Source organism: Denticeps clupeoides, chromosome 5 (genome assembly GCF_900700375.1).
Source record: "Denticeps clupeoides chromosome 5, fDenClu1.1, whole genome shotgun sequence".
NCBI lineage: Eukaryota > Metazoa > Chordata > Actinopteri > Clupeiformes > Denticipitidae > Denticeps > Denticeps clupeoides.
This window is the reverse complement of record NC_041711.1, coordinates 19,105,160-19,125,098: the sequence shown is the minus strand read 5'-3', so window position 1 is coordinate 19,125,098 and position 19,939 is coordinate 19,105,160. Positions and strand designations below refer to the sequence as shown.

Below are 19,939 nucleotides of genomic sequence, written 5' to 3'. Positions count from 1 at the left end.
GCAAGAACATTTATTGTTCTGCCAGGCAAATTTCAAAGAATTAAAAGAATAGTTAAATAGGGGAAAACTCACGGTAAAAGAAAGGAACAAATTCTACTGTGAGGGGGGCAGCCTTGTATTTCTGTCGGCTCCTTTCCACCGTGCTGAGTTGCTGCCTAAACACACAAGCCAAAAGCATAAAATTCATGTTACATGAACCATTCAACTAAATTCAACTGATGACATTTATCAGACCAATAAATAGGCAAACTATTTTTTAATGATTCAATTAGTCAAGTGAAAAAAAACATTTCATATTATTATTAATAAAAATTTTTTTTTTTTTTAAATGACATTTAGAAAAAAAAAAAAAAACACAGGCACGGCACTATTAGCAGCCCTGAGATTAAATATCTTTCCCAGTGCAGACAGGGAAGTTACAGACTTCTCCAGAATTACAACAGGTGCATACAAATTAGGTGATGTGCATTTCAATATAAAATTTGCATCAGCAGAGTGTTGAAAGGTGAACTAGCGTACCCGTGTATGCCGTGCCGCCAGTTGTGGTATGGGTCATATAGTGTCTCACAGAACGCCAGAGCATGACGCACAAACTCCTCCGCTTGCGTCTGATCAATCAGCTCCTTTTCTTTCGTCTTACTTTTCAACTGACACACAAACAAATGAAACAATTAAACAAGTGAAAGAAAATTTGAGTTGGGAATAAAAACCAGACTGTACTGTGTCTAATTGCACATGAGCATGTTTCCTCTGAGACCTTCATATTGTTCCTCCATGCAAAAAAAGATGTCTCAGTCAAACATGGTGCACATTTCATGTCCTGAAGCCTGTTCTACAACACTCCTAACTGATCCAACAGTCCAATGGTAAAAATCAGTATGCATATCAGCATTCTAACTGGACATGAAATAAGTCATCAGCTACCTTGTCACATCATGATGCATAACCCATGGCACATCCCTACAGCTTTACAGGGAGAAATCGTTCATATTTCACCACACCTGCTGGATGTAGAGGGTTGTCATGGTAATGATATGGTTGATATAGGAGCAGGTGCCGATCTCATCAACGTTGGAAAGGTTCCTAGGACACAAAATGATTTGGCTTTTATGATTAACCAGATTTAACTAAAATCACAGGATTAAAAAAAGGTAGTATTGTAGTGGGTAACACACTCCCCTATGAACCAGAATACCACAAAGTCACAGGTTCAAACCCCACTTACTACCATTGTGTCCCTAAGCAAGATACTTATCCCTGAGTGTCCCTGTAACTGCTGATTTTAAGTCACTGAGCACTTTCAAACGGCAGCTCAAGACCATTTAACTTGTAACCTTCATATTGTCCTTCTTATGTATAGAAACAACAACAGAGTGAATAAAAAGATTGTATTCATAGTTGGGGGTTCATTGATGGTAACAGTGGATAAGGGCGACTGCCAAATGCCATAAATGTAAAGGGAAGACACCCGTAGCCTGATAAATGCCTTAAATCCATATGCAAATAAATCCTGAACATGTAAGTAGACTGAACATGAACATTTTTAAATCAGGTAAGGATTAAAGTATTAATAAGAACCATTGACTTTACCTGCTCTGTCCTGACACTCACCTGCAGATGACTATGAGGAACTTGAGCAGCAGCAATGCTAAACTCTGCTGTTCAGGCTCCAGGCCATCCGAGGCTTTCTGCACACATTGCAGCAGCTGCTGCCGCAACACCTGCAGGATGTTGTCAGGGAGCAAAGAGACGGCCGGTGGCGTGTCTTCTAGCCTGGGAACACGTTATAAATACGCGCAATCACACACACTATACAAACTAGGACAACACACTACATACACGTGATCGATCGACTAACGCTGCAAGTGTCACATGAAGAGTGCACCAGCTCTAAAACTCAACCAGTCGAGGTGAAACAGAAACACCTTAAGGCAACATCTGCGCACACACAGCTGCACACACACACAGAGGTTGGGTGACGTGAGGATACGCATCAGTTATTACCATTCAGGAGCTGCTGCCCCAGTTTGATTTTAGTGCTAAAGCGAGAGTGCTCTGAAGTTTCATGAGGTTTGGATTCAGCTGAAGAACAGTTTCTGCTAAACAAAAAGTCTGGGATTTTGGAATGCCGGACAGCTGTGGGGGTGGGGGAGGGAGAAGCGAATCTAATGGGATTTAATCTTTCCCATTCTTGCTCTCATCCAAACGCCGCTTTCCCTCTCTCCTCTTGCTTGACATTACGTAACGTAATCTGACAGCCTGAGCACTTCACTGGTCACGTGACCACAGCTGGAGAGGAGAGGGCTCAGCAAGCACATTCAGTCTCTTCCTCAGAGCCACTCTCCATCTGTTTCTGAAGATCACTCTCAACATCCTATTTCACGTATAACTGTGTACAACACAGTTCTCTCTCGAAACACACATACATGGAGCACATACATGTCTGCACACAGACACACATCTTTTTCCCTTATCTTAGATCACGCTGTAGAATGACATGACCTTTGTGTCACTCTGACTCTGTCTGTCTGTCTGTCTCTCTCTCTCTCTCTCTCTCTCGCTCGCACACACACATTTATATTGCCTTACTGGATGTTTGTCTGGGAGGTGGCGCATAGTATCAGTCACAGGCGACACCGGACTTTCTCCTGAATACTGATTGCTCGGTTGTGGTGTTAATAACTAACTTCAAACTCATCCCACATTCACACAGGAAGCAGCTCTGGCCTCACCTGGTGGGAGGCTTCTCGAAGTCCACGTCCAGACATCGCTCGTAGGAGCTGATGAAGATCTCCAGCCAGAGTTTCAGATAGTCTGGGTCTCTCTGAAAATAATAAAACATCCAAAGCTATTATTATCTACCATAACATAAAACAAGCATTGCTTGTGCATTGCGTTTAAACCAATGTGACCCAGTAGGTCAGGCTCAGCCTGATAATAATGTCATTCTGCCTGTCAACATTTCAGCTCCTTAGTCACATTCTCATGATAACCTGTGTTACCTATGTAGGTTGAATGGGTGGAAAATCATGTACAAAGAGTGAGGATGCCCACAGTGAAAAGTGACAGATGTTATCAAGCTGGGACAGCATAGAACGCAGAACCAGAAGATATAAATCAGGGTTGTGTCGCAAAGAAATCTCATAAATCAGTCTGATCAGTCATTTATTCCAGTTTATTGAAAATATTTCTAAATACCATACATGAATTCAATGAAATGCAAATAAATTAATACTACAGAACGTTAATTGCAGCCTAATAAAAAATGGAGAGAAATCTCATGACATTATAAAATGATCTAATCAAGCTTATCATTAAGCACTAAGCTTGGTATGCGTGCTGTGTTGTTGGAGAGGTAAAAGATGTGTGACCGGACATACTACATTACTGTGGCATGTTGTTGTGGCACATATTAAAAGGAACCCAACCTGAAATAAACATGCTCGACCACATTCCATGAAACAAACGGGAATCACGAGAGTCCTCGTCGCAGGCATTCCTGACATTCCCTCGAGTGTGGGAGGGAACGTTCCTTGCCCTCTCAGTTTCGTTCTCTTGGCCGCAATGCTAATCATTTAACCAGTCTGATCAGTCATCAGCAAACCAGCATGTGGGCCTGGCCAGTGTGTCCGATTGACCGAGACGGCAGAATTCAGAATTCAGGCTCCTCTCTGGGTTCCTCCGAGGGAAGCTTGCACGGAGTTGACCCTGTTGCAGTCTCCACTGCACACAGTACAGTTCTGAGAGAGGTGAGACTGGGTAGCGTAGGGAGAAAAATGGATTGAACGTGTTATTATAAGGCTACTGAACTGTGCTGCTGACGGCATGCCGGTGCGGAATGATCCAGAACAGGAAGTAAGCTCTCAGGAATTCCTCTTAGTGAGATCATCAGAACTGCCAGTTGCTGTGTGTGTGTGTTTTCAGAGCCTTAAAGAGTATTGCACTGAAATGAAGCAACACAGCAGCCAAGAAGAACAACAAATACAGAGAATGGATTAATTTGCTCGAAGTGTGAAACGTACATGCTTAAATTCACAGCTCAGTGTCTGTGTGTGCATGTGTGTGTGTGTGTGTGTGTGTGTGTGTGTGTACACATGCTGCAGAGAAAGTTTCTCATCTAGAGAGAGTGCTGTGTGTACTGTGTACTGGAGAATAGTGCCTTTCATTCAGCAGTCCAGTGGTACACAGATGCCCATTGACGCCTGAAACTAAACAGAGGTGACCCACCAAATTTATTTTAGACTGGTCAACTAAGGCCACACAGTTTAGCACTGAATGTTCAACCATATGGAGCAGTACAGCCACACACACACACACACACACACACACACCCCAAGACCAGGCCTTTTGTAACTTGGTCATCTGACTGTTGGGGAGAGTTGAAAGTTGTTATGGTAACAGTCTTTATGATTTGATGGCAAATTCCATTCGAATGCCCAGTGTGTCAGGCCTGCCTCAAGCTGTGAGCTCACCCCAGTCACATGACCTGAGCACATGACCCTGGTCACCCCAGATCTTCTGAAAATTAATTAGTGAAGGAGAACTCCCATTTTCTCCATGCCTACAGACACACAATCACTCTCCTAAACCCATATTAAACTGTGCCCTGTTGGCCCATAACTTTTCACCGACCCGCACTACACGACTTCTACTCTGTAAGTGAGACTGTATTTAAAATAATGTGAGATCATAAAACGTGACCTGTATGAGCAGACAGGCGTGGTTGATTTGGAGCCCAGGCCTTCTGTGTCCGCGGAAAGGAGCAGCGCAACCACATCATTCCCTCACTCTCTCCCAAACCTCTCCTAAAAAAAACCTCGCTCCCCACCTCAACCACTCCTCTTCCACCATCCTATGCCCCTGCACATCCCCGTCTGTCTGTCTGTGGTCTTTCCACAGTCTCCACGTCTGTGCCAGGCCCTGTCCGTGGTAATCCTCACCGGGCCCTGATATAATTACAGACCTCGCCATGCCTGCTGTGCCAGGCCAACACTCCCTGGAGGAAGGGTGGAAGAAAGAGAGAGCATGGCTGTCACTTTACATCCGTTCAGGCAAAGACATCGTCCGAAGATGGAGGACATTGGCTTCTTGCAATGAATGCAGCCTCTCTCAATGGACAAGGACATAATCATCAGCGCTATAGTCTGCCCGCTGTGACCCAGTGTTTCAACTGCATATAGACACATGCCAGCATTAATCAGCCAGTGGGAGAATGTTTATGAGAAGGTGTGTGTGTGTGTGTGTGTGTGTGTGTGTGTGTGTTTGGTGTACTATGTTGGAATTTAAACTCATACGTCTGATCTACACAGAGACCCGTGACAAATGTGTCAAGGTATTTTAGGCACACTGAATTGAGGTGTGGCCTGAACTGAAACGCCATGACATCACTGTGCCTCAGGCAGTATTTTTAGAGCACAACAGAAAGAGAACGAAGGAAACAGGGTGCAAGAAGAGCAAAATATTGTGTGCGTGTATGCAAAGGTTATACTTCACGCAACGCAGCACGGGGCAAACCGTTGAAGCAGGTCAAAGGTCATGTTGCACCAAGCAACGTTTCTGCACAGTATTACAGCGCCATTACCTTACTGTTACCCATACAAACGCAAGACTGGCAAGCCCAGCGAGGACAACTGGACTGTAACCAGGAAACGAGGAAGTGTAACAGGCGAGCTGCAGAAAGCCAGGGGTAATCTGCTTTGGTAAATATGTGAAAGCACAGCACTTCTCCCCCTCTCTACATCGCCGACTCGCCCTCCATTCATTTTCCTCCAATAAAGCACATTCACTCACTCCCCCTCTTTCACATAAACCCTGCAGCCATCGGTCTTCCTTTCCGGCGTGTTTGGTGAGAGAGAGGGAGAGCGATCAGAGAGAGAAGGGCATGCTTGGTGAATTATCTCTGTTTAGATACTACTCAGAAGCAGATCAATAAGAGCAAAGCCAGGGGCACCACCTGATACACACTGGGCACAAACACAAAGCTCTCTTCATGCCATCCAAGGAAGAAAAAAGGGTGCTTTGTTGAAAGATTTAATTATTATTTCATGCATAATGTAACCTGAGGCATGGCAGGTTTGACAGGCAGTACATGATTTTATGCTGTAAAATGTATCTGGGCCACATCATAAGGGGGTGAAACAACAAACTAGAAACTTTTGAGGGTTGTGAGCAAGCATATAACAGAACGGGCCTGATCTACAATGACCTGCTTATGCATTAACAGAATTGCCATCTTGTACACAGTCTGTGTGAGTGCATGTCATTGCCTTGTCATCTCCTTTCCTCACATACTAGTCACGCTGGAGGAACCCACATTTATCCTCAAAAACAAGTAGGGCTGGACAAATGATTTTCACAATAACAATTTTTTAAATCATAATCCAACATTTTATCCTATTCAATATGGTCATGAAGAAGTTCTATAGACTTTTTGAGTTCTGCTGAGTTATTATTTTGACAAAATATACAGAGCTCGTAATCATAAACTGGATGATCTGGATCACAAAGTCACCAGATGACAAAGCTGCTTCCTCATAGGACAGTAAAATAGGACAGCGAAAATGTAACCACACTCATGGACTTCTACTCTCCAGCAAGAAGTCAAGGGTTACCCATGTCCTCTGATGTGCACAGGAAGAAAGAAAGAAAAAACAAGAACCTATTGTAAAAACTCAAAATGCTTTAGCTCGATTCAGGGGTTTGCAGCAAGAAAAGGACGGGGGTAGGCATGAGAGAAATCTGTGGCATGTGGGTCGTCTGCCTTTGGGTCTGCCTGAGACCTTCAGCCTGTTGGCTTGTCATGTAGACAATTCCAGGCTCACCTTCAGAAAGCAAACTCAAATTAGCCTCTTGCTGGAAAGGTCTTCTCGTGTCTTCCTTATTCATTTAGACTCACCAAGGTATCTTTCAGCATAATTATATAACTCATGAATCGCAACCGAGTTAGTTCTCCCTGTGATGGATCCTTCATGCCCTCTGTAATAAACTGACGGTCAATCAGTCTGAGCATGACACCGAACCTGTAGTTGCTCCAGGGGGGGACTGTCCCTGTAACTGCTTGATAAGGGCGTCTCTGGACAAATGCCGTGAATGTAAATGTAAAAAGCATGCGCAGCCAAATTATGGCTTCATGAAGTTAATCATTCCTGGAAATAAACAGTGACAGGTCACTGTCTCACTTCTGTTTCTCACTGTCTCAATGTACTTCAGCCGTTCATGTTCACCACTGAGAAAACAGAGAAGAGACAACAGTTGGGACACGACTGAAAGTGCATGTTGTCTTTAAAAGAAACTGCAGTTACTTCCCTGTCAGGGGACTTGATGCAAAAAGCTCAATGTTCACACAATCATTATGGTTACAGCAGTAAAGGATTGAATCATAAAAACAAGTCAGTACAGTTAGAAAATGTAGCCTGTTTATTCCAGACAAACACACTCTCTCACACACACATTCCCCAGTTGATTTAATTTTAGTGAAACTAGAGCAGAGAAGTGTTCCCTGAAATGGTCCAAAATCTCCTTCTCTCAGGCTCACCAACTGTTCCCACCACTGAATGACATGGCGGAATTGAAACAGGTTCTCCCTCTCACACACACCTAGAACATCCGATCCTACCCAGAGTGTATGGGTCCGTAATTATCAGCTCCAAGACGGTGGCGCGTTTAGGGTGCCTGTGATGTTTAGGGGCAAATGAGTTCACAGACAAAGAAGCGCACACACACACACACACACACACACACACACACACACACACACACACACACACACACACACACACACACACAGCAGATTGCAATGTACAATCACAGAGTAAATGAGAGAGAATAAGTGGGGGTGTCACTGGTCACACCACATTTTCTAAAAAAATGATCTTATGGTCACCACAATAAGTTCCTGATCAGCAGTGAAGTAGTAGCCAAGCGGTCAAGTGACGTGACTGCCCTACAAACCTGCCATAGTCCTGCTTTACAGAGGGGTCTTAAACAGAAAAAGGAAGCTGTCTGGGTGAACACTGCACACTGGTTCGTCTTACACTAACATTGCAGTCTTTTCAATAGTAAATGCATTATATGGACCCAAAATAGAAAAAGACTTGACAACAGTGTGTCCAGGAGTACCCTTAAAATAACGCGGCGGACGAAACAAGCCAGCTGCACCAGCTCAAGTCAAACCCGATTACGTTCGCCCTCCATTACATCACCAGGGTCAGTAGTTACTGGCCTTTTTCAAGGTTGCCAGGTTAGCAGTTTTCACACAAAACTGGTCAAATTACGGAACACGACTGCGAATGAAATGAACAGGTAGGGCTAGTTCAAAAACGGATGGCGGAGGGGAATAAGTGTTTCATATCAAAACAACCAAGATGAAACGAAGCCTGTAGCACTGTAGTCAAAAACAATGGCGAGGTCACGAACCATGTGGGTGCTTCCCTTTCTCATGTTCATGTTAACTTTGTGCACATTGGTTGTTATATTAAAAGCTGGTAAACTGTTGACTCTGGTCACGAGCACATTTCGCGTTTGTATTTGCGGTCTGGAAATGGACAAACATGGCAACACCGTGCACACGAGTGCCACATCCTCCTTCCTACTGGCGAATCACCGTGCGCAGGTCACTCGAGTCTCAGCCGGCCCGTCCTGCCGGTTGGGCAGCCGATCCTCACACGGATCAGCCACACCGTGTCAACCACGCATGTGGGCAACAACAACAGCAACAAAACAAAGAAAGAAAAAAAAGAAGAAACAGCGGCGACCGAGGTTTGAGGGTGAAAACCCCAACGGTGCGGTTCTCACCACCATGCACCTACACTACATGCTGGATTTCCATTACACGCTGCACGCTACACGAGAACGATAGTCAGGACCCACGCTTAAAGAAAGAGAAAAAGAAACAGAAGGAGAGTACCTTGTTGCAGTACAGCATCCACACCTCGTAGAGCCTCTCGTTTGATGCCATTCTGCACGGCGAGCATGTAGGCAGCTACCGGATAGTCCTCACTGTCCCCGGCTCCACATAGTCTCAGATCCTCCGGAGTAAAAAAAAAAAATGTCCCGCAGCGGACGAGGGTTCACTTCACACCGCATCCGCCGATAACCGAGGCGCTCCGGTCCGTCAGCGGCGACCGCCCCGGGGCGACGGGCAGAGGATCCCCGCGCAGAGCTCCATCGTCGGCTACAGAGCCTCCGCCTCGATCCCAGGATCCGCGCCCCTGCACCGGCGTTTTATTGGGTCTGCTGTAATGAAAGCACGACCTGTCACTGGCCTACAACCACCCGGCTGAAGATGATGGGGGGGGGGGCTCATTAATATTTGAAATGCACAAAAATTACTTTTCGTATTCATTGTGGGTAGGTATAATATATATATATATACAGCAATATATCTATAAAAGTCCAGCAAAAACATCAAGCATTGATAAGATGACACTGTACATTTTAATGCATATCACACGTGGTTGTGTATCCCTCAGCTGCACCGATAAATTAATATATACACACACACACACACACACACACACACACACACGCAGGTATAGACAAAACCAGCACTTTGATGGTGAGTATATTCTTATACATTAAAATGAAAGCAGCACACGAGAAGGGTCCAGTCTAGCCTGTAGGAACTACAGTGTAAAAAAAACAAAACGGGCGTGCGTGTGGAAACGCGGTTCACGGCGGATTAAAAAAAAAATTTGCGTGGGTTTCGAATGCCGCAATTCATCGACAAAATTCTGAACACTTTACCTGTTCACACACCTACGCTTGATCGGCTCGGGGTTCTGGCCCGAGTGAAGTTCTGCAAACCCCCCAGTCCGCTGACAAGTTCTTGTCCACTGGAAACGGTTCTCCGACCGCGTCAATAATTTATTTGTGTAATAGGGGCAACCACACCAACACCAAGTTTGCCCGGATCCCCTTAATACATTTTTATAAACGTGATCACATCCTCGGCGTTTCGTTTGCCTGCGACAAGATTCCAGCAACCGCTGAAAATAAAGCTACTGACACTCACCCGTGACACGCGGCCGACCAGCAGGTATTTGGCGAAGCGGCCGCGCCACGGCCGTGCGGAGACGGAGGGGGGCGGCTTGTTGATTTTTCGGAAAAGCAGTCTACTTCGCGACACCCCGGCGCACTTTACGGTGCCGATGTGGAGCTCGCGGGTCGCTAAGGGCGTGGCCTGGTTGCGAAGGAGGGGGCGGCGCTCGTCGAAAATTATGTCACACGCACGCCATCGTTTTACCGGCCAGTGTGCTGCTCTACAAGGCGTCGCAGCTTTCATTTGTTGGTTGGTGTGTTTTTACTCTCTTCGCGGCATAAAGAACAACGGGGCCTCCTGTTACGTTCCTCTTTCAGCCTGAACCCCCAGCACGAGGGGGGCTGTCAAATCCGACAACATCGCCATCTTCTGGTGGTGCTAACGGTACAGACAGTAGACGGTACAGTGCCGTTGGCATTCCATAAAGGTAAAGGATTATCCGATATGCAAGTTTATTCTCCAATATTCTGAGACGATTAGTGCTAAATTCCCTTTTTATCTATACATTGGTGCCATCGGCTTCCCATACATCCTACAAATTTATGGCATTTAGCGGTTTGCCCGTACAGGTGTTACACCGTCATATCTGACTCTAGGGGTCGCTGTGTCGATTGCTGTTGGCAATAAACACACTATGCGCGTTCACGTGCACGCGCCGTGTACGCTTGTTGCGTAACGCTCTTCTCTTTTGCGTATGTGTTACGGATTTTAACATGATTTTTAATAATGTGGCTCATAGGAGGGGAATAATGCATCGATAATGCCTCAAACGATAATGCCGCACCTTGGCGGTTCGGACCCACAACCTTATGATTATGGGTCCGCTTCCTTCCTTTTACACAGGGTGTTACAGAGGGTGCCCATCCCGGACAGGACACCAGTCCACCACAGATTACAATCATGACCAGCTGTAGTGTTCCACTTTCTGAAAAAAATGTACACCGTGCATGTGAATGTGCATAATGGCTTTATTACCCACCTACACTCGAAACAGAGCCCCTAGTCACACATTACGGTGGTCACAAAATACGGTTTAATGCCTGTTCCAAGCCTGGGTAAATATTGAGAGTTGCAGTAATGTGGCGACCCCTGACGGGAGAAGCTGAAGGAAAGAGGAGATAGAAGATGCCCTTATCCAGAACCACTTACAGCCAGTAGTTACAGGGACAGTCCCCATGGAGACACTCATGTCTTGCTCAGGGACTTTTGATTGATTGTCAAAAGTAGTATATGTCAGAACAAATGAGAAGAAAATTTCAAAGAAAGATATAAAGATTTATAAATAGAGCAAAAAGAATCATGGAGTGGATATAATCTGAACTGGGGCGATTGCCTCAGTTTACTGGCTCGGACATAATGGTAGTGCTTTTGATGATGTAGAGGAAGACTCAACAAGAAAATGATTAACAATATGTTCAGAAAAGGACAGTTAGTTTAATGATTGTAATGCGGTAAATTTGTTTGGGAGAAACAGAAGTGGTAAAGAGGGTGCAGTCTTGGGTCTTGGGGAGGGGAAAGACAGTCGGAGCTGTCGAAAAAAAAGACACTAAGCTGGGTCCACTGGCAGAAAGGGGAAATCTGTGGTGTGTGGTGGCAGCAATACTAATACAGATTGGCAAGGTCCTCTTCATTGAGCACACTTGTTACAATATGATTGGATTCCAAGTGCTGCTTTCTGTAAATTGGTTCATTCATGACATTTACTAGTGGATTCTTAGACAGTAATTTTTCCAGGTTCCGTTGAAAAAATGTTCATCAGTTAAAGGCTGTTGTTCCTGCTCCTCTTCTAAATGAAGCACATAAAGTGTTCAACTGAACTACAATGTTACAATCATAGCACAGTCCCATGTAGTTAAGCCCAAAGAATGCAGATATTGTGGTTTAGAATAATTATATACGGTTATGCATCACATTCAAGCTGAAGATAGACGTTTAATAGACTACATCACAATCAGTCTAATCTTTTTTTCACCAGATTGTGTTTGTGTGTAGGACAGCTTTATGACGGGGTGTAATCCAATGTGATAGTTTCCCTACATAAATTTGAATTAATACTTTACCAATCCTCCTTTGTTGCTGACCAGATAGCAGACTAGACAACTAGCTATTGTATGTTTTGTTTGGCTTTTATTCTGTGACACCTTGAACATGATCTAATTTCCATAAAGCAGCAGTAATATGATGGTTTAAAAAAACTATATACAGATCACTGAGGCACCATACAGTGCAGCCAATTAGTGAATTGCCACCCAAGGGCATCGTAAGATTTAGCAGAATTTGACATGAATAAATGAGTGATTGAAATTAGGTCTTAAAGACTCCCTGTTGGCAATAACCATAATGAGGCCAAAAAATTAGGACTAATCTACTGGGCAATCACTACTAAAGAAACGAAAAGAAGACACAATACCAAGCAATTTAAAAACAGGAAAATATATTTTATACATCTAAACAGCAATATAGCTGGTCAGGTTTGAAGATTGACATAAAAGGTATGACACATTTTCACAGTTCTGACTGCATATTCCTTAGCAGTACAGAGGTTTCATCCTCCATGGACCGGCTCTTTGAGGCAGTGTTGAGTTTGGAGATACAGAGCACAGTATTGATGGATCAACTTGTTTTCATTCACAGGATTCACAAGGTATAATATCTTAATATGGATTAAGTTGGTATAGGTAAAATAACAAACATGCCCAGCCTCTTTCTCACTCTCACACACACACACACACACACACACACACAATCATTATTGCATCTAACTCTAGCAGTCACACAACCATTCATACTCACTCACTCTCAATTACTTCTCAAAACGTTCAACCAATCACCTCTTTGCCCAGCTGTAACGGCTCAGTTTACGGACCTCACCCACTGAGGTCGTGTTCCAGGTATTGCTTGGGCAAGTCTGTCACTGGATGCTATTGCCACTGACAGGCAGCCAGAAGTAGCCCAATACATAGGCCAGCCCATGACCACAAAGCCAAATTCAAAACGGCATGGTCTAATAATCAACCAAAGGCTCAGTGTGGTGGGAAAAAAAGCACAGTAGGAAGGTTTGAACTTGCTGCTTGGTTGTCAAAAGTAGTATTTGTCAGAAGAAGATGAAAATAATATTTCAAAGAAAGATATAAAGATTTATAAAGAGAGAAAAAAGAATCATGGAGTGGATATAATCTGAACTGGGGCAATTGCCTCAGTTTACTGGCAAAAGCACATTTCTAACCACCATCCACAAAATGAAAAAGAAAATATGCCACTGATACAAGCCAAACAACATCCAAATATTCTGCAATTTGATATGGCTGAAATAAAATCGGAGCTATTCAAAACAACAGATTCATCATAAGTTGGCTCTTCAAACAATCATCTGTGCACCAAGTATGAACATCCTGACTAATAAGAATGCATGCTTGATGGAGCACCACAGAAACCGTGGCAGAATTAGAAAGCAAGACTAAATCAGTTACCAACCCATTTACTGCCCATCAGTATGGCTGATTCACCCTTCACTCTTTGCCCATTAGCTACAAGGTACAAAAGTCACAGTCCATACTTCAATGCAAATTGTGGTAGAAAAATAGCTGCAAGGTGAACCAGTGCATACTGATCATTCAGTATAATTCAAAGAAAGACTAAGAAAAGGAGGTGCAGATTTGAATGTGAAATTCAAAGCTCACCAACGTTCCAGGTATAAATCATATCCGCTCAGAGAGAGGGGAAAAAAACGGCTGAGACAAGGCTAAGAGAAGTCCCACACTCCCTCTGTGCCCTCCTCTGTGGGGGAGGGAGTGTGGCAGGGTGGTGTTTGAGGGCAGGATGGGGGCGTGTCAGGAGGGCTGGAGAGAGGCAAAGCCGGGTACATCATACTGAGGAAGGAGTCCCTGGTGTGCCTTTTTGCCTGCAGAAAACACACCCAGTTCCAGTAAGCATGCTGCTTGAGCTCCTAAGATCTAAAGTGAATAAAAGGCAAACTCAGTGACTGGCCTGTTTGAAGAAGGCATGGGTCAGCAACACTGATGCAGACGGCCTGTGAGACAATACAAATAAAAAAAAATTATAACACTCCTGGCTCAGTCTCTCTACCCATTATCACCAAGTTATTCAATCATGTGTGGTGGAACATGGAAAGATCTAAGCTGTGCAGGGCTGGTATCCTCCAAGACCAGGGTTGGTGATCTTCTGTTGACAGAGTGTCTCTGTTTCTCCAAATGCCCACCAAAGGGTGCACCAGGTCATTTAGTACTGTGTGTGAGGTACATCATGTATAAATTATTTGTGAGACTGTGTGTGTGTGTGTGTGTGTGTGTGTCCCACCTGTGGTCAGGTTGTTGCCGCAGACACAACTGCACCAGGTTGTGGAGCGTAGCTGAATGGTTTTTGGGTCCTGGGCTCTGAGGTCTCTCTGCTGTGGCGGTGCGGGTAAGGCTGCCTGTGGCAACGCTCTCCCCAATCCCCGAGTCCACGCCAGAGCGTGACACTTTCAGGCCTCCCAGCTCCCCCAGTGGGAAAGGGGCAACATCCAGCAGGCAACAGTGTGATCCACGTAACTTCTGAAGCAACATCTGAGTAGAGACATATGCAAACACAATAATATTTACCATGAAAATGCAAATCATATTTACAATTTACAACATTTGCAGAAAGTCAGTGGAATAAAATATGGTAATTGTAGAATTGTAACCTCTACAGTTAACAGTAATCAATGAAAAATTCTCCGCTGTCTCTAATTGAAGCGGCTAAGAAGAAGCTGATTATTCTGTACATGAGCAGCCACTGAGCTGTTTATTAAAAGAGACAGAGCATGCCAGCAGCAGTACCAGTGTCGGAGGCATGTCCTGAAAAGGCACCCTGCCGCTGACCAGCTCACACGCTACAATTCCCAGACTGTAGATATCAGATTTTACCCCATAACCATGGAGGTCCTTCAAAGAGAAAGGGAGATTACGAGAATGGACAGCTCAATGTAATCATCATCATCATCTGATAAAAATCTCAAAGAACAGTTTTTAGCCCAGCTTCACCTGACGGAGCAGCTCCGGGCTGAGCCAGGGTAGCAGGGAGGGGCTGTGGTGGGGCATGTCAAACACCGCCCTGACTCTCCTGCCCTCCCTCATCAGACTGTACACGCTCTGGAGCCCAGACAGGCACACGCGACCCTCTGATGACAACAGGATATGGCTGGCCTTCACACCTCTGCACAACATCATCCAGAAAGATCCAGAAAGCAGCAGTAAATTATTTTTTTTCACACAGAGCTGAATAAACATTGAGTTTTAAGTCTTGCTCATCGAGTTCACAAAGTGCCCTAATCGACAGGCACAGTCTAACCTGTGCACGTAGCCCATGTTATGCAAGTATTCAAGAGCTCTCAGGACCCCGTAGAGAAGATAGGATATCAGCGATTCACTCATACCATCCGGGAAATATGATCTGAGCAAAGAGTCTGCAGAACCTGGAGGAAAGAATCAAAGACAAAACCAAAGTCAAAACTAAAGACAGAAAAAAAAAATAATTTAGCAGATGGAACACCACATTAGTACAGACAATTGTCCTGTAATATCATATGTATGTATCTATATTACCTATATTGGGATACTCCACCAATTAATTGAATTCCACTGTTCCAATCACTTCTGTGGCCACATTAACATTTACGACATTTACCAGACGCCCTTATCCAGAGCGACTTAGTAGTTCCCTGGGAGACATTCCGGGTTGAGTGTCTTGTACAGGGACACAATGGTAGTAAGTGGGATATGAACCTGTGACTTTGTGGTCCTCTGGTTCATAGTGTCTAACCCTCTACGATGCTACATACGATGCCCTAGCATTTATCAGACGCCCTCATCCAGAGCGAGTTGCTCCGGGGGGGACTGTCCCTGTAACTACTGATTGTAACTCGCTCTGGATAAGGGCGTCTGATAAATGCTGTAAATGCCTCTACCACCCTACACAGGTGTACAAAACCAAGACCCTAGGCAGGTAGGCTGCTTCTACAAACAGCATTAAATAATATGTTGCACGCAGGGGCTCAGAGAGTTCTATCATTTTAAAGAAATTTTCTCACAACTAAATATTTTAGTCAACTGACCTCACAAATGCTCTTCTAAAAGAATGGTACAAAATACTATAAAACACATTCCTAAACCTTGTGGAAAGCCTTACTGGATTTGTTAAAGCTACTATCAGACTATACTATAGCTGCAAAGGGTGGGCTCATTATATTAAATCTTATGGATTATGAATGAGATGTCATTAAAGTTTTTGCGAGTGTGTATGTACATATGTAAAAGTGAAAGTGAAGTGATTGTCATGTGTGATACACAGCAGCACAGCACACGGTGCACACAGTGAAATTTGTCCTCTGCATTTAACCCATCACCCTGAGTGAGCAGTGGGCAGCCATGACAGGCGCCCGGGGAGCAGTGTGTGGGGACGGTGCTTTGCTCAGTAGCACCTCAGTAGCACCTTGGCGGATCGGGATTCGAACCGGCAACCCTTCTGATTACGGGGCCGCTTCCTTAACCGCTAGGCCACCACTGCCCCGATAAAAGCAGCTATCACATTACTTATGGCGCTAAAGTTTATTTGTGTATGGACAGGGTTTCAAGGAGGTAGGCTGGGACAAACAACCATTACCATATCTCATGAGTGGGGAGAGGACCCATAGCTGAGAGCAGGAGCTGAAGACTAAGCAAGAGGTCAGCAGGTTTGGGTGGCGGAAATTTCGGGACATCATCACCTCATTCTGAAATGCCAGGAAACTACACATTACACCAATGCATCTGGAAGTAGTATCAACGTTCTGCTACATGACAATTCTTCAAACTCTAGTTCTGTGTGTGCGTGAGGTTTACACACCAGAAGCTGAAGCAGCTCTTCTTCTGTGCACTCATCCAGGTTAGTTTTCTTCACAACAAGAGGGCGACCAGTGGGGTTGTGGCGAGCCATGCTCACCTGGCTCAGGTTATTGAATCCTCTTCCTGTATTACACACGCACGTGTACATACACAACAAATAACAGCCACCATTGTGTTTGAAAATTAGAAAAGAAAAAAAAAAAGAATTTTTGATAAGAATCAAACAACTCACCCAGTTCTGATAGCAGCTGATAGTGTGAGGGGTCAGGAGAGAGACCTGTGATGTCATCCTCACCAGTCCCTGACAAAGGACATGGGACATCGTTGCCCTATGAAAGTCAAACACACACACACACACACAATATACACACACCTAAAACCAAACGTGTCAACACACGTGTGATTAGACAATGTGTGTGCCATGCCAGTAATGACCACAGGGGGGGCGGTGAACTGAAGACAAAATATGAAGGATTTGGACAATAGGAGATGCTGTGACAAAATGCTAAAGGCTGGGCGCTCGAATGGAATGAAACCAGAGTGGGAAGAGTGAACGAACCCTAAACCAGAACTAGCAGTACATACTAGCCGATGACTATCATATAAGCAGCTATGAGCATCTCTTAAAAAAAGCTGAATTAATGTAAGATAGCTCAGATATATTTTTTAATTGGAAACGGTCACCAAAGCAGGTGGCTTTGGAAAATAGTGCATTACTGGACAATAACAAGATTAATACTAATAACAGTACACCAATTTATACACCATTGCAATATGCTGTCAGATTCTCACGTATTTAACTTACTGACTATACAACTTTCCACACACAATGCAAACATTTTCAAACTGCCCTTTCTTTCTTTCTTGTCTTTTCTGTACTAACCAGGTGCTGCTGGCTGACGTCCTGGTACTGGTCCTCTATGCTCACTGCTCGGACCTGTGTGTGGGAGGAAAGGCAGGAGCAGTCCTATTGGAGAGGGGAGTGAGGAGGAATGAGACGCGTGCACACGGGGGATGGGGTGGCGAATGCATGACATTGGATGGCGATGCAGGGTCAGCGCTGTGACCGCGGACAGGAAGGGTTCCACGGAGGTGAGAGAGGGGGCCAGATGCATCTGGGGGAGGGGGATCCGCGGAGAAGAGTTGCGGTTAATGCACACGGTTTACTGCGCTGGTAAGAACGGATCGGATAGTGGCACACAGCGTTTAAAGCAGCCCAGAAATATCTAAAGTAGTCAATGACATCAACTCCAACTGGGCTGTTTTTAGAGAAAAAGACACACACACATCTTACCAAGAACGACATGTGGTCCAGTTGGCGCCGGAGGACGTTCAGTCCAGGGCATTTATCCGCTCCACGGGACGCGAGACTGGAGGAAACAACGAAGCAGATGCGTGTGAGCCCGTGGTGGGCGGTGGGGAGAACTGAGAGAAAACGAAGGAGCCGTCCGTGCGTGTCTCTGACAGGACCGTGGCGGCGGGTGGAAACGCGCTGCTCCCCGCGCGTCGCGGCGCTAAATGGGTGAGACTCGGGACGCGCGTCGTCACAGCCGACCGCGCGTAACGGGCTCTCTGGATCGAGGGGTGCGCAGCGACTTTAGCATTTAAGTTAAAAAAAAAAAAAACAAACAAACAAACAAAAAAAGCCACGTTCGCTCGTTTTAAAACTAAGGCTGATAAATAACGAACATAATGAAATGATACAAGTGCAATAATACGCGGTCTTCCGTACAGCCCATCCATCCCGCCCAACCCCCTCCCCTGTACCGCTTAGAAAAAAATATTACGCGCATCTGAAGTTTTGCCTGGTCAGCTTCGGGGTACATTTTAGACCAAATGGGGTGCGCGAGATTCGCTGCTAAAAAAGTATGCAAACGCACACTTTAATGCCTCTGGAACGTGGAAGTCTGATCATTTGTAAAGAAAACACTTCACCTCCCCACCCCCCACGTTTTTAAACGACAAACCCCACCCATCAGAAATCAGATCCAGCTATTCCATCGCAAACTAACGGTAAGGGCTGACCCTGGCCATGTCGTGGTTGAGTACCATTTTAACCATTGTAACATTTAAAAAGGCCATAATTTACACAGAAAATTAAATCCTTGGCACATCCGCGTAGTTATAATACAACATAATTGTTTATAATGTGAGCAGGCTGCTCACATTATAAACTGTGAGCAGCCTGCTGTATTAGGTTGTAGGCTGGAAATTTAACCGAGTTGTAAGGCTACATATTTTCAATAGTAGACTAAACTACAACTCAACGCCACCTACATACGAGACAAACTTTCGGATGCGACATGTCCAGCCTTCAACTTACCATTGGTTCGGCTGAGGATTCAATGAACTACGCCGTGAAATATAATTTATTTAGGAAAACACACATGACAACTTAATAAGGACTTACATTTAAGTGAGCATTATATACAAGTGAGCTGCTAAAGACGTCCTGCCCTTCGCCCAGCTGATCTGACGTAAGCCAATGGCGATGGATACGTTGGAGGTTGGTTTCAAAATAAAAGTCCCTCTTTTACCCAAACTTAATCATTACAAACTCAAACCGGCAAGTACAAAATACAGACAACTCGGCATTTACCATCCAGTCAATGTGCCTGTTACAGGCAAAAAAACATATGATGACTACATTTTGAAATAAAAATTGATGATATAATTGAATCCATATTTTAAACATTTTTAAAATAACTAGATATGTGGTTTAAAATTAACATAATCTGCTGTGTTTATATTTTTTCGCATTCCGAACGCATAATCATGTCATAATAATCACGTCATACGAATGCCGCCATGTCTGCATAGATGACGCAGTGAAGACGGCAGCTGCCCCTACTTTGCCCCAAAGCCCCTCCCTCCCTCCCGTAGATGACGCAGTGCCGCCGCCAGCTGCCCCTACTCTGCCCCAAAGCCCCGTCCTCCGTCCCATAGATGACGCGATGACGCCGCCAGCTGCCCCTACTCTGCCCCAAAGCCCCGCCCTCTCTCCCATAGATGACGCAATGACGCTGCCCCTTCTCTG

General features: G+C 44.8%; 2 protein-coding genes across 14 annotated transcripts in view; both read right to left on the bottom strand.

Moving 5' to 3' along the window:
- The window catches only part of nbeal1 (neurobeachin-like 1), a 34,459-nt gene extending 24,294 nt beyond the window's left edge, over positions 1-10,165 (bottom strand). For 6 of the 8 annotated variants that reach the window (XM_028979669.1, XM_028979674.1, XM_028979673.1 and 3 more), the window contains exons 1-7: positions 10,013-10,165; positions 8,906-9,234; positions 2,733-2,824; positions 1,612-1,773; positions 1,002-1,083; positions 520-647; positions 73-155 (exon numbers count right to left, since the gene is read on the bottom strand). In XM_028979669.1, the coding sequence (XP_028835502.1) occupies positions 73-155; positions 520-647; positions 1,002-1,083; positions 1,612-1,773; positions 2,733-2,824; positions 8,906-8,956 (598 nt within the window). In that variant the 5' untranslated portion in view covers positions 8,957-9,234; positions 10,013-10,165. The other 2 variants (XM_028979672.1, XM_028979670.1) reach the window with 2 other exon arrangements.
- Positions 10,166-12,456: 2,291 nt separating this feature from the next.
- Positions 12,457-19,386, bottom strand: stradb (STE20 related adaptor beta). Of its 6 annotated transcripts, none has more exons than XM_028979321.1 (12): positions 19,313-19,386; positions 18,197-18,272; positions 17,786-17,869; positions 17,135-17,231; positions 16,904-17,025; positions 16,682-16,790; positions 15,371-15,494; positions 15,064-15,235; positions 14,860-14,964; positions 14,357-14,604; positions 14,027-14,069; positions 12,457-13,940 (listed from the first exon to the last, which is right to left on the bottom strand). In XM_028979321.1, exons 2-12 carry the CDS (start codon positions 18,206-18,208, stop codon positions 13,782-13,784), a joined length of 1,275 nt encoding a protein of 424 aa, XP_028835154.1. In that variant the 5' UTR covers positions 18,209-18,272; positions 19,313-19,386; the 3' UTR covers positions 12,457-13,781. The 6 variants fall into 6 exon arrangements, with proteins under 6 accessions (XP_028835154.1, XP_028835156.1, XP_028835153.1 ...); XM_028979323.1 differs by having other exon boundaries at positions 17,786-17,839; XM_028979320.1 differs by having other exon boundaries at positions 19,226-19,370.
- Between the last annotated feature and the right edge of the window lie 553 nt (positions 19,387-19,939).